A 14,927-nucleotide genomic window follows, 5' to 3' on the forward strand; every position below is an offset into this window, starting at 1 on the left:
TCTTTAATATACGAAGGTAAAGATACCACATACTTCTGTAAATAAGTGTCAACAAAATAAGAAAGATTACTAGTGAGGGATCCAATACCAGAAATTATAGGACGCCCAGGTGGATTAGTGAGTGTTTTGTGAATTTGGGGCAAATGATAATAAATGGGAGTGATCAGGTGAATGGTATAAAGAAAATCAAAAGTCTCTCTGGATATCACTCTGCATGACAAAGCATCATCCAATAGGTCTCCAAGTTCCGTCCTATAGCCATCAGTCGGATCACACAGAAGGCTAGAATAGAAGGACTGATTCCCTAACTGTCTAAAGGCTTCCTCAATATTTTGTATTAGCAACCCACCGCCTTTATCGGCTTGTTTTATAATCAGATTCTTATCTTTAGTCAATCTCTTGAGGGCCATTCTTTCTAATTTAGTCAGATTATCTGTCAAATTAATATCTTCCGCTTTTTTACATAGACTTCTAAAGTCTTCCATAGTTGTACTATAAAAACTCTCAATAAATGGTCCTCGATATTGTAATGGATAAAAGTTGGAAGGCTTCTTCAAAGAAATATGATTGGTATGATTAATATTATAAACCTGTTCAGGACTATTAGAGATCTTTATATCAACTTCAGGACAAGGATCTGAAAGTCCTATATTTTCTCTACCCAAAGACTCTAAAATATCTAATGTAATCTTATCATCATTGTCTAATGGTGCATACACACTGGGCGATTTTAATGAAAGATCAAGCGATTATGATATCGTAATCACTTGATCGTTCATAAATCGCTCAAATATCATTCAACACAATGTCAAAAATGACCAGCGATGCGCGCTCCCACTGGTCGTTTTCGACATTGTTCATTGCGGCTACTTGCAGGACGATTAGGATGATATTGTTATCGTTTAATCGCTCGGCATGTAGTACATGTTTTTTGCCAAACGATCACGATAAAGATAACGATTTGGTGCCGCGCGGAGAGCCAGACACAGCCATTACTGCTCATCAAGGAAAAGGAAGTTTGCTGCGCGCGTGATCCTGTCTAAAAAAAAGGTAAGTAAAGTCCCCCACTGTCCACCAATGTTTTTGGGGTGATTATTGGAGGCATAAGGGGCAGCATAAGTACTGGGGGCATCGCACAGCATGGGAGGAGGGAGGGGGGGCAGCATTACTAATAGGGCTATTGCACAGCATGTGCTGGGGGGGCTGCATTTATACTGGGGCATTATACTGGGGGCATTGCACAGCATGTGGGGGGTGAGGGGGGCAGCATTACTAATGGGGCCATTGCACAGCATGTGCTGGGGGGGCTGCATTTATACTGGGGCATTATACTGGGGGCATTGCACAGCATGGAAGGGGGGCAGCATTACTAATGGGGCCATTGCACAGCATGTGCTGGGGGGGCTGCATTTATACTGGGGCATTATACTGGGGGCATTGCACAGCATGTGGGGGGTAAGGGGGGGCAGCATTACTAATGGGGCTATTGCACGGCATGTGCTGGGGGGCTGCATTTATACTGGGGGCATTATACTGGGGGCATTGCACAGCATGTGGGGGGTGAGGGGGGGCAGCATTACTAATGGGGCCATTGCACAGCATGTGCTGGGAGGGCTGAATTTATACTGGGGGCATTATACTGGGGGTATTGCACAGCATGGAAGGGGGGCAGCATTACTAATGGGGCCATTGCACAGGGGGGGCTGCATTTATACTGGGGGCATTATACTGGGGGCATTGCACAGCATGGAAGGGGGGGCAGCATTACTAATGGGGCCATTGCACAGGGGGGGCTGCATTTATACTGGGGGCATTATACTGGGGGCATTGCACAGCATGGGAGGGGGAAGGGGGCAGCATTACTAATGGGGCCATTGCACAGCATGTGCTGGGGGGGCTGCATTTATACTGGGGGCATTATACTGGGGGCATTGCACAGCATGGGAGGGGGGGCAGCATTACTACTGGGGGCATATCTTTATTTTGTGTTAAAAAAAATAATTTATCTTTTTTTTATTATTATAAAACTTTCAGATATGCCTTCATCCAAAGACACCATTTTTTGGACAGGGTTCATTGAGCTACATCAAGCTAATGAGTGCCTCTGGAGACTGAAGAGTAAAGACTACATGAATAGAGTGATGAAAAATGAGGCATTTGAGAAACTACGCCAATACAGTACAGAATATAAGCCTGGTGTGACCATTGAATGGGTCAAGAACAGAATCCAGGGTCTGCAAACCGTGTTTTTGAAGGAACACAAAAAATACTTGGAATCGCAAAGATCAGGAGCAGGGGCAGCTGAGGTGCGAAACCCATCGCTATGGTACTACGACCTGCTGCTGTTTACCTTGGATAAAGAGCCAAGTGAAAGTTCCCGGAGCTCGCTGGTGCCACAGTCACCAGATGTGGTACCACAGGACACCGTGAGTCAGGATGCTGTAAGTTTTATTTTTTAAATTTATTTTTTAAAAATGTCACATTTTTTAATAAATCTAAATTTAATCACGTTTTTTAAATTGTAATCAGTCGGGAAGCCGATGGTTGGAATGCCAACCATCGCCTTTCCAAATGTTTAAACCCTGCAGTGGATAAAAGCCAGGCGTCGTAATCCCGATGCCTTAACTACGCATGAGTCCAGACGCATGGTATCCCGGTCACTGCTAAGCTGGGCAGGGATAGTTGTGGGGGGGGGGAATGATTGGTTAAGTGTTCCTGGGGGAGGGGGGTTGGGAGGTATAGGGTAAGGCTGGGGAAAGGGGGAGCTTCAGGTTAGGCACCCTAAAGGAATGGTAAGGTCGGGTAAATGTAAAGGGTTTCTTACAACTATAAACATTCTGACTTTTTAATCCCTGTTATTTTGGATGTTTTATTATTTATGGCACCAGAAATGCGGTAATGGGTCATTTATGTTGAATATAATTTAAGCATGTGTTAACCATAACATTAATTATGTAATAATTTTTTATTGCCATTTATTCGATTTTTTTTGGACCAGAGAGTTTTATATTTTGCAGGTTTGTGAGTTATTATTGGTAAAAGAAAATTTTAAAAAAAATAACCTTGCCTTTTTATTACAGCATTCTTTTTTTTAATGTTTATATTGTTGATATAATCTTGTTTTTTTCCATTTCTTTTAAGTTACTGCTGGCGGTAGAGGATCCTGACCCGGTGTCCTGCGAGCCCCAACAAGTGGATGTCCCTGTGCGTGTGGCCGAGACGCCATCCAAGGCGCCCGCTAAGAAGCGGAAAGGGACAACGCAAGTATCCACTTCGGGAACGTCAAGGAGTGATACGTTTCTAAAACATGCGGAGAAGGTTCTTTCCAAACCCCCGGATGAAAATCAAATATTTGGCCTAAATCTCGCCAATGAAATGCGGACCATTCCTCCGAAACAGGTCCAGCCTTTCAAGCGTCTGGTTTATAAGGCATTGGTACATGCTATTGAGGGGGACTTGAGTATGGCAAGTACCATTGTCTTAAATAACAGACAGCAGCCCACCCCAACGGCCACATCAGGCAACCTCACCGTCCCAGAAGAAACTTATGCGGATCCACAACATGAAAACCCTTCTCCGTTACAGTCCCACCCCTTTTCTTTGTCGCGTACCCCCTCGCCCCCTTCAGCTTTTCCCAGTACTTCATCCAGTGGTGTTCACACAGCACTGGGCAGTGCTCGCACCACTGTATTTGGCGAAGATTAATTTTTAAATATGTAAATTATTATAAAATTGGCAGTTGTTTTTTTTCATTTTTTAAAAACTTATCACTCCTTGTATTGATTTGGCTCTTTGTTTCATGGTGGACTGTAGCATGGTCGTAGTACAATAGCGATGGCTACTCCACCTCATGTGTCCCTGGTTTCTTGTTCTTTGTGATTCTAAAGTATTTTTTGTGTTCCCTCAAAACCGGGGCCCAGATCCTGGATTCTGTTTTTGAACCTGTTCAAATGTTCACATCAGGAATATTGTTCTGTACTGTATTGGTGTATTCTTCAAATGCCTTATTTTTCACACTCTATTTGTGTAATCTTGTCTCCAGAGGCACTTGAAGTCTTGATTAGACTCAATGAATCCTGTCCAAAAAGTAAAACATTTTTTTTTACTAAAGTTAAACATTTGTGTGGTTTCTTATTTAACGGCTTATTAAAATTGTAATGTTATAATGTGGTATTTAGGGTACTTAGGCTTATCGAACACAGATATTTTTATATTACATAAACACCTGTTTTCGGGGGTTTACCTCAAATACTATTGAAGCCCTAATTAACCCACCAGTTAATAAGGACATTAGAGTATTAGCTCATTTAAATATAAATAAATTGTTACGGATGATATAGTACCCATTATCACCTACTATTAGGGCAGTAATTGTACATAAAGAATATATAAATATTTATGTTTACATGATACAGTATGTATATATGTATATACCTTATTAACAAATAAATTATATAAAGTATTTTTGTAATTGTGTATTTGTATAATTAATGTGTAAATTGTGAGGAAGTTAGTGCAGGAGACCACGCATGCAGGGTAGGGGCTAGTGTTTTTTAGTGTAGGAAAGGTCTCGAGGGGTTGAGGAAAATGCCAGAAGTGGCATGAGATGGCTCTGAAGGAGCTCGAGACCCAGATATAAAGGGAGAGCCGTTGCACTAACGGTGGTCTGCCATTCCCCTCTCCAGTGCTTGTCCCTCTGACTTACCGGGGCTGCTTAAAGAGCTATAGTATTGGAAACAACTAAGAGTCTGAGAGGCAGAGACCAGTGTGGGGCAGCCCATGGTGATCGGTGTTTAGCGGCGATTGAGGAGAAAGGTGGTGGTGAGAGAGACAGGAGCAGAGGAAGCCGGGGACTGCTAGCTGTTGTTAGCTGAGTGAGTCACCACCAGCAGCAGGAGAATGGATAGGCAGTAGCTGCCAGTATCCCTTCCTGATACCCCTGTGGGAGGCCAGCTCTCAGCCTGACAGTGCAGTGGCCGTGCAGCACAAGAGGAGGCAGAGCATCAGCTGTTATATAACGCGGTGCAGTGAGTGAGTACAACCCCTTTATCACAGCACACTCACCTAGAGGCTCCCCAGCCAGTCATTCAGGGACAGGATTGCCGGATCCATATTTAGTAGAGAGAAGGCTTATTAACTGTGCTCCTCCTGAGACCTCCTATATCGCAGCTAAAGTACTGAAAGTTTCTAGCCATATGCTGTTATTGCTGCTATGCTTCAAATGTATGAGTTAGGCAGCAGCTAAGAAGTCTGGAACATTAACCTATAAGGTAGGGGGAGTTATCATTCCAAGCAAGAATAGTAATGCTGAAATAGTTAACCACAGAAGAAGGAGAGCAGGAGCAAAGATAAAGCTGCAGGTTATCTCCGTTTTGCCAGTAAAGATAACAAGCTGTTATGAGAGCTAAGCTGACACAGTATAAGTACTGAGTTTCAATTTGCAAGAGATACATTTAATTCGAGGGTTAGGGAAACAATTGTAGCTAACTCTAGTTACTGTCACTGTACTGGACTAGTTAAAGCTATAATACAGGACACATAAACTTCTGCACTAACATCTGCAATTTACTGTAATATTATCGATGTATCAATTCTAAGCATCTTTCTTGGACACTATACCATTTTTATTTATGTAATTGGAACTGTGCCAGCATGAGTAACACTGCAGCCAAAGGCTTAGCAGTAATCTTTCCCTATCAGAACTACTGAAAGTGGCACAACCTTTACTGGACACTAAGGACTCCTACAGCACTAGACTTTGAAATATATATATGTAGATATCTGTACTGACAGTTATAAGTGGTGAGAGTTACTGTTTAAATATATAACAATTGTATGAATTTGTGTAATAGATGGTATTTTTATTATCCAGTGTACCTATATAAGTGTAATATACCATATATGAATATGTTAATGTGTGCTAACATCATTTTATAAAATTGTAAATGAACATATGTATGTCTTCTGTGGATGTACTTACCTTAAGGTGTGTCGAAGTCCAGCTTGCCAGGAGTAAAGGATTAGGAGACAGGTGGTTTGGTTTGCAAAAGGCCATAATTGTGAAGTATTGTTTAATGTAAAGCACAATCACCACACACACTATCCAATAGAATATTCATATAGTTCATCATATCATTAGGCTTTCCTGGGTGAGCCAATAAAACATATACAATATAACCTGGGTGGAGGCACTGTTATATATAGCGTGTAACAGAGGGTTACACTATGTATCCCCTGAATGTATGAAGGAGGGACCGCAGCAGGTATCTCCGATACCTGCTGCGATCCCTCCATTGCCGCCAGCAGCCGCCTTCCCCATAGGTTTCTATGGGGGATTCGATGTTGCCAAATGTATCAATATCGGGAATGCGAAGCATGAATTTATAATTGGCATCCACGACCGCCATCATAACCATACTAAAGAATCCTTTGTAATTGAAGTACAAAGATCCAGTGTTTGCAGGTTGTGTTATCCGGATGTGTTTCCCGTTTATGGCGCCGCCACAATTTGGGAAGTTCCACCAGGTCTCAAAATCGTTGGCAATAACTTGCCATTCCTCAACAGTCGAAGGGAACTAGAAACAGAAAAAAACAAACAAACAAATTTTAAACATTACATTAATACATTTATAAGGGGTCTTCATTTTGGTGCGAAAAATTCTCTTAAGTTAAAATTTTGAATCGAAGACATCTTTTTTGCTAGTTTTGCTATAACACCGTATTCAGGCCCTGATTCAGAGCCGGACGCTCTGACCAGAGCGCTCGCTCTGAATCAGGGGCGTCCCACCTAAAAATGGAGCGGCCTCTTGGATGCTCGCATAGCTGTGGGTTACCACCCACAGCTATAGCGAGCATCCATGATGATGGTCGCGATGGTCAAGACCATCGTGACCATCGGGCTTGCGACGAGACCCTGCGGTAGGGTCTCGCGGCCGCAAGCCCTGGAGTGATTTTGGTTCTATCAGAGCCAAAATCACTCCCACTGACATCACTAGTGATGTCAGTGGGGCCAGACCCAGACGGTAGGCGTTCCAATGAGAACGCCTCTGTCTGGCAGCCATGTCCCCGGCACACCCACCAAAGGGGGCATGCTGTCAGTCACCATCGACAGCACGCATCCTTTGGTGCGAGACCCAGAGCGACAGCTTGCCCGTCGCTCGCCGGGTCTCGCGCATGCGCACGATGGAGCAGCCTCCATCGTGCGCATGCGCATTTGTGTACCATCGACCTGCTTGCGAGCGTCCTGCACTCGCAAGAGGGTCTGAATGAGACCCTCAAATCAATAGATTTTTCGATTGAGCACACATACAGATAGCTGTGTTCCGTGGGTCGTGTAAGGATTTTTTTTGTTTTAACAAAACCAAGGATTACTGTGGAGACCAGCGCTGGATGTAGGTGAGTATGAAATCTTTCTTGCAGGGCCATGGTTTTGGGAAATACTACGTGGACAAGGGGACCAAACATCTGGTATAGGTAAGTATGTGTGAATGGGTAGGTGTGTGTAATAAAATTTAAGTTGACACGGTGTGTGTTTTGACTCTTTTTAACCTTTGTACTTTAAAGTGAAGTTACAGGTGCCGTATGTCTGCTGGCACTTGTAGTTCCACAAGTGCAAAATGGCAGGCATGCTGGCACTTGTAGCTCCACTGTAAAGTACAATAGTTTGACATTATTTTGGCCCCCCTATTACCGCCATACCAAACACTCCAGGGGTATGGGGATAAGCCCCGGCTTCAGTGTAAGCCTGTGGTGCTCGGGAGAGAGGGGAAACCCTTTTTTGGGGGGTATATAATCGGGATATAATTTGGGAGCAGCAGCAGCAAAGGCAGAGGATGGATAAATAGCTATTTATATACATTTGGGAGGATATATAGTAGGGAGCAGTAACAGGGACATACAACTGGCATGCACCTATCTAAACACATTTTTGAAGACATATAGAAAGAAGTGACAGATTTAGGAGATTTGTGACAGGGTTATTAAAATTTTAATACCTTAAAGTACTCTGGCTTGAGGATGTAAAAGATGGCTTTACAGGTCTCTGGAATAATAAGACCCAAAGCCTGCGGTGAGATGAGTGTGCCAAATTTCCGGTAGGCCAAAGATCTCCCTGTAGCCAGGAAACGCAGGGTCGCAATGAGCCTCTCCTCTGCAGGAATGGCTCTACGCAACCTGGTGTCCTGCCTTTGCATGTACGGAGTCACCAAGGCCAGTAATTCTTGAAATGTTGAATCGTCCATTCGCAAGAAGTTCCGGAAGTCATCCGGGTTGTTCTCGCGAATCTGCATGAGCAGCGGCATATGAGAGAACGAATCCCTCTGCTGCAACCACTCCTTCGTCCAGCATGAATGAAGCCTTCTCCTCTTCTCATTCCTCTCCCGGTCACTTATCACCACCACTCCTGCATAAGCAACCATCAATCGATAACGGTACGTATCCATCACGACAGATAAGTACAGATAGTTTGTTTAAAGCCAAAGCAATAACAAACCACAGCAAATAGCTAAGCAACAGCATTCAGCAAGGAATACACCAAACCAAACTAGCCACAGAGCATAAATGCAGTGATTTAAAATGGCCGACACAATTTTATCACCTCATGATAGCCCTGCCCACATTTTTTTACATTAAAAATAATAAAGCCTCTTTAATATTATTAATCTGAACGATATCGCTGATCGTTTGTAAAATTGTTTGAAAATCGTTTATAAAATCGTTTGAAAATCGTTTGCATAAAATCGTTGACCGATCAAAGAAAGATTATCCAAATCGTTCAGCAATATCGTTCAGGGTGAAAATCGTTCAGTGTGTATGTACCATTAGACAATCGGAAATCCTTCCAACTGCTTGTTCTTAAGTGATTTAAGAGCAAAAAAGCGTTTTCGACTAAAGGTCCTCACATACCTATTTAGGTCTACAAAAAGTGTGAATAAATAATTATATTAATAGTAATACAGTAATTAAAAAAAACATAAATTACATCATTTTATCTGTTTTGACCATTTTTAATGAAATCCAAAACCAATAGCAATACTGAGACCAAAACACAGAAGATATTTTGGGCAAAGCCAAAACCAAACCACGTAAATGGTTTCAGAGCCAAAACCAATACCAAAACACTGGCACACGCTAAAGAAAACTGCAACCTCTAATAATGTTATTTATTTATTATTAATTATTATTATTACCAGTTATTTTATATAGTGTATATTCCGCAGTGCTTTATTTAGCCATTTACATCAGTCCCTGCCCCAGTGGAGCTTACAATATGTTCCCTACCACATGTTCACACACACACATACACACGAGGGTTAATTTTGTTGGGAGCCAATTAACCTAACAGTGTATTTTTGGAGTGTGGGAGGAAACCGAAGTACCCGAAGGAAACCCACGCAAGCACAGGGAGAATATTCAAACTCCACACTATTAGGGCCATGGTGGGAATCGAACCCAGGATTTCAGTGCTGTGAGGCAGTAATGCTAACCATTATTTATGTGCAATCAAGGATTTAGGGAGGAATACAACTGACCGCAGGGTTTACACGCACCAAGCAGGGAAATACTATTCGATTAAATGGCAGGGGTTAATGAGCGTAAACCAATTGATTTTGCGTAAAGGGCCTGATTCAGCAGCGTTCGCAAATGCAACTACATAGGTAAATTGGGCAATTGTTCACCATTGCGCATGCATATAAGCCACACTGTGCATGCATTGCGATCGCACTGCGATTACACATACAAAAAGGAATCCATTGCAAAGTGAGTGACAGGCTGAGAGAGTTTGGGGGTGATGATGGGGGAGTGGTCGGATAAATGTAGGCGTGTCTGTCCATTTGAATGCTGTTTCAAGGGGCGTGCATAAATTAGCCACTGCGATTGCATACGTAGCTTGAGTACTCACTCAGACCCTCCAACATAACCCGTTCCATTAGGTTAGCATTAGGTTAATCATCAAACGCGTGCTCCCGCTTGTCGTTGACAACGTCGTACATCGACTGTGCTTGCAGGGCTACCTGATGATATTGGGGTCTATTTACTAAGCAGTGTTAGGAGACAGAGTGAAAAGTGATAAGTCAGTGATAAGGTGCCAGCCAATCAGCTACCAACTGTCATTTTTCAAAATGACAGCTTTTCGGAATAGATACTTATGGAGAGGTGGAATGATGAATTCCACCTATAGGGGCCTATTCATTAAACATTAAAATTCTCTGGAGATAATTAGCTTTAGAACTCTCATGGAGTTCTAGCTAATTATAGGTGGAATTCATCATTCCACCACTCCATAAGTATCTATTCCGAAAAGCTGTCATTTTTGCGATGACAGCTTTTCGGGAAATAGATACTTTTCCCTGCCTATACTACCTTATCGCGTCTGGAAAGAGTGCTGCGCATGCGCTGTTACATCTGTAAAACCAGCGCATGCGCAGCACTGCCTACAGATGCGTTAACTTTCTGTACCCACCACGATCCCGTTATTTAAGGAAAATGTCCTTAAAAATTTTATTTTAGTGTTGATGAATAGGCCCCTTAATGTGAGTTCTAAAGCTAATCATCTCCAGAGAATTTTTAGGTTTAATGAATAGGCCCCTAACTCTTCAAGGGGTCTATTTACTAAACTGTGTTAGGAGATAAAGTGAACGTTGATAAGATACCAGCCAATCAGCTCCTAACTGTAATTTTTCAAAAAACAGCCTGTGACAGTTGGGAGCTGATTGGTTGGTACCTTATCACCGTTCACTTTATCTCCCAACACAGCTTAGTAAATAGACCCCTAAATCTTAAATAGCAGTGACTATTTCTGTTCAATAAAATTATTGTCAAGGTCCAAATGTGTGTTTTGCTTCTCGTTCCTCTGCCTGATCTACCAGGGAAGTCCAAAAAGCAGCGTGCTTCAAGAGCCGAGACGGACAACAGCAGTCGATGAGAATTTAGGTACCACACGCTCCACCCGCGGCGACACCCCACCTCTATGGGCTTATTACATGTGTTTGGGTCCATGTGATAGGGAACATCAGCACCATAACAGGGCTTTTCTCTGCCCGGTGACGCCCATGGCCGCATTGTGCAAGAGGTCATTTGGAGGGGGTGGGGCCAGCAGCGCTGGGATTCGTAGCACTGATCGGAGCCTCCTCAGTATGGTTTCGGGGGCTTTACGAGCTGCAGTGTGAACATCTGGGGACTGATGTGAATGACTAATATTCTCTATAACCTGCTACTCATATGTGTGCACTGTATAAATAACTTATAATATTTTGTCACTCACATCCCCTATAGATTATAACCTTGTATAAGCAGGACCCTCTCTCCTTATCTACATAATTATGGAATGTATACACTGTCTGTACTCATGTATCTTGTTGCCCATTTCCCCCCGTGTATGGCGCTACAGAAGCCTTGTGACGCCTTATAAATAAATGGAAATAATACATTTATATTGAGAAACACAAATAGAATTGCGCTGTGTATCGGTATAAGGAGTTTTTTGTTTTGTTAATCATCAAATGTGACAATCAGATTACAGGAATCCCAGATTTGTATCCCGACATTTTAAGTAGAAAAATATGGACAATAATCAAACTTACAGCCATGAATATTACATGCAGCTGTACAATACCAAATCCCTCTGACTCACGGCCTTGGTCCATTTACTATATTCTACACCCTGTATTACAGCACTTTTATAATAGAGACAATAATAATTATACTTTGTGATTATGACAAATATGACGTTAATAAAGCTAAGCAATGGGGCATGCTGGGTGTTGTGGTCCAACCCATCCCATATTATTGAAGAAAACTAGTCTTGGACTGCAACTCACAGCAGCAGAAGCTTTAAGGGGAGATGTATGAAGCCTTTGAGTTAGATAAAGTGAAAATGTTGCCCATAGCAACCAATCAGCTTCTAACTGTCATTTATCCAACGCAGTCTATAGAATAACAGTTATACTGCTTTTACCCCAAAGTCCCAGCTCTGAACCGGGATTTGGAACATGTTTCCAACCCGGATCAGACACTACTGCGATGCCAACCTGGGGTATGGCCGGGTCGGCACGGTTCACACCAGAGCCGGGTCTGCAGTGACCCGGCTCTTCTGGTGTTGCAGTGGATGCTTGGAGATGATGTGATTTCCAAGTGCCACTGAAGCTGACCAATCGGGTAGCATGCTGCACGATCCGGATCATCGTGACCCGGATCGTGCCGTTTACATTGCAGGGTGGCACAGGAACGACCCATGGCCAACCCTGCAAGCTACCAGAGTTGGATCCCTGTGTCCCTGGACCCGGGTGAATCCATTTACACTAACAAAAATCCCAGGTTGATGCGCGTTCATCTGCAAAAACCCGGGATTTTCATGTCAGTGTAAAAGGGGTATTGGAAGCTTATTGGTTGCTAATGGCAACTTCTCCACTTTATCTCCCTTGAAGGTTTGATATATCTCCCCCTTAAAATGACAATACCTCATTCACCCATTGCAGATACACAGCCATTGGGCGCCAGGGTGTAGCACTGACTACAGTAATAGGGTACACACTGGCTGACAGACAATTACAGCGGCCAATTACAGCTATCACAAAAATATAAACATTTAGAAATCTCACATAAATGTATATTGAATGTTTGTAACACACCAATAAGTCATCACATCCAGACACACGGGACATCTGGTTACTCTACATGAGAGGCGCCCGGCTGTAACTCCACCCACTGCTTCATTCTAAATGTTTCACAAATCAGATGTCCCTCCCTGTGATGTCACCACTCTCAGGGTTGGTTATATAACCCAGCACCTGACTTTCCCAGATATAGCTGTACAACCTCTCCCTATACAATAAGCAACATGTAGGGGCTCAGTGAAGGTGGCAGTGAATGTGTGTATGTGTCTCATCTGTGGAGCCAGAACATAAAAGGACAGCTGTCCTGCCTCATAGTCCAGATATATCCCCACGTTATTACAGGAGATATTGCCAGGTAACCAGATCTGTTTCCTGTCATGTATCAGTGAATACTGGTCACACAACCCCTTACACACAGCCCAGGACTTGTCATTATAACCAATGTGTGACTGATCCCCTCTCCTGTCTATACTGGGATAGCACATCCCTACACTCCACCACCCTGACTCACTGACAGTCACATCCAAGTAATGTCGCCCTGAGGTAAAGCTGGTGGTGCTTAGTACCTGGTTATAATGCTGAAATCTCTCTGGTGTTTCTGGACGGTTCTGGCTTTCATCTGACCATCTTGTATTGTTTTGTACAACAAATAATGAATTATTACCTTGTGCTATATATATATTATTAGCAGCTGTGTCTATATCCAGTGTTATATCTGTAGGTTGGTGCACATATAGCCCTATTTTTATACCAGTTAAAATATCAGATTCAGTAGTACTCGCTGGGTTTACACCTAGTGCTATGTCTATAAACTCTGGAACATTGTTTCCTTTCTTTACAGCTGTGATTACATCAGATTCTGTATTACATGCTGGGATTACATTCTGCAGTTGGCCAGTAGATTCCTGCACATAGATCCCATTCTTTATACCGGTTATTATATCATGTAATGTGTGTAATGTCTCTGAGACGTGACGCACATCCAGCTCTCCTACACCATGGACCTGATTATCACGTCTCTCTCTGTCCTCACCATCACACCAGTCACCTGTGTCTGGTTCCTGTAAGACAGTCAGTGGATCAGACACGTTACACAGCTACTCAATGTGACGCATCTTCCTGGACAGCTCGTCCTTCTTTATTTCCAGCTGCTGGATCAGATTAGAAATTGAGAGTTAAACGCTCTCTGCCTGTCTGGAGACCTCACTCAGGACTCTCTTTTCCAGGTCTTTCAGCTGTCTTCTGATGTCTCTAAACAGGGCAGTGACTGTCTCTGTTACACTAGCTGCTTTTTCCTGATCATCTTTCCTGCGCTGCTCCAGGCTCTGGACTCTTTTCTCAGCCTCCTCTCTCTTTACTGTCAGATTCTGCAGAATATTTATCAGTTTCTTTTTCTTCTCCTCAGAGGCCTCATCCAGCAACTCCACCTGGTGTCCCCGATGTTCTCCGGCCAAACTGCAGGACACACAGATACAGGCAGCGTCCTCAGTGCAGTAATATTCCAGGATCTTCTTATGGACAGAGCATTTCCTGGTCCCCAGGGCAGTGGATGGATCAGATAAGACATGCTCGGCTGACTTGCTGTGTACTCTCAGGTGTCTATCACACAGATAAGCCTCACAGTGCAGACAGGATTTAACAGCAGGTGCATGAGAGTCCACGCAGTAAGTGCAGATGATCCCAGTCTCCTCCTGATCTGGCTGAGTAGACAGCAAACTCCCCACTATGTTACACAGAGTTATGTTCTGTATCAGTACGGGACGCTCCTTACACTCTGCTCTGCATTCAGGACAGGAATAAACTCCAGACCCCTCCTGTATATCCAGCACTTGATGAATACAGACCCGGCAGAAGTTGTGTCCACAGCTCAGGGTTACTGGGTCTGTATAAATGTTCTGGCAGAGGGAACAGTCCAGCTCCTTTCTCAGATCAGCAGACGCCATCACTAACAGCAGAGGAGAGAAATGAAACTGAAAGTCTGTTACACTCAGAAACCACAGAGGATGGGGCTGGTGCAATCAGTAAAGGTCATTTAACCTGGACAGAACCAGTTACTTTAGATTGCACACAGCTAGGCTAGTGTCATTAACCCCTTCACTGCTGAGTCTTTATACTCCCATGTCCAGAGCCAACGTAAATGTCAGTAATTTGCCCACACTAATCATACCTTATTCTTTGGGCTCTATTTACTACAATCCGCATATTGAATGCGGATTGTAGTGTGATATTACCGAGTGAATTCGCATTGGGAATTCAGGCAATATCACAGGGATTTACTATAAATCCCTTGCAGGGACAGAGCTTGCGATAAAG

At 43.3% G+C, this 14,927-nt stretch overlaps 1 protein-coding gene across 1 annotated transcript; it reads right to left on the minus strand.

The window, feature by feature from the left end:
* Nucleotides 1-11,059: 11,059 nt before the first annotated feature.
* LOC148503026 (E3 ubiquitin/ISG15 ligase TRIM25-like) lies at nt 11,060-14,589 on the minus strand. The gene has a single exon (XM_088449028.1). The coding sequence runs from the start codon at nt 14,555-14,557 to the stop codon at nt 13,790-13,792; it is 768 nt and encodes a 255-aa protein (XP_088305154.1). The 5' UTR covers nt 14,558-14,589; the 3' UTR covers nt 11,060-13,789.
* Between the last annotated feature and the right edge of the window lie 338 nt (nt 14,590-14,927).

This window comes from Taudactylus pleione, unplaced genomic scaffold, assembly GCF_031769625.1.
Source record: "Taudactylus pleione unplaced genomic scaffold, aTauple2 ptg000478l, whole genome shotgun sequence".
Lineage (NCBI taxonomy): Eukaryota > Metazoa > Chordata > Amphibia > Anura > Myobatrachidae > Taudactylus > Taudactylus pleione.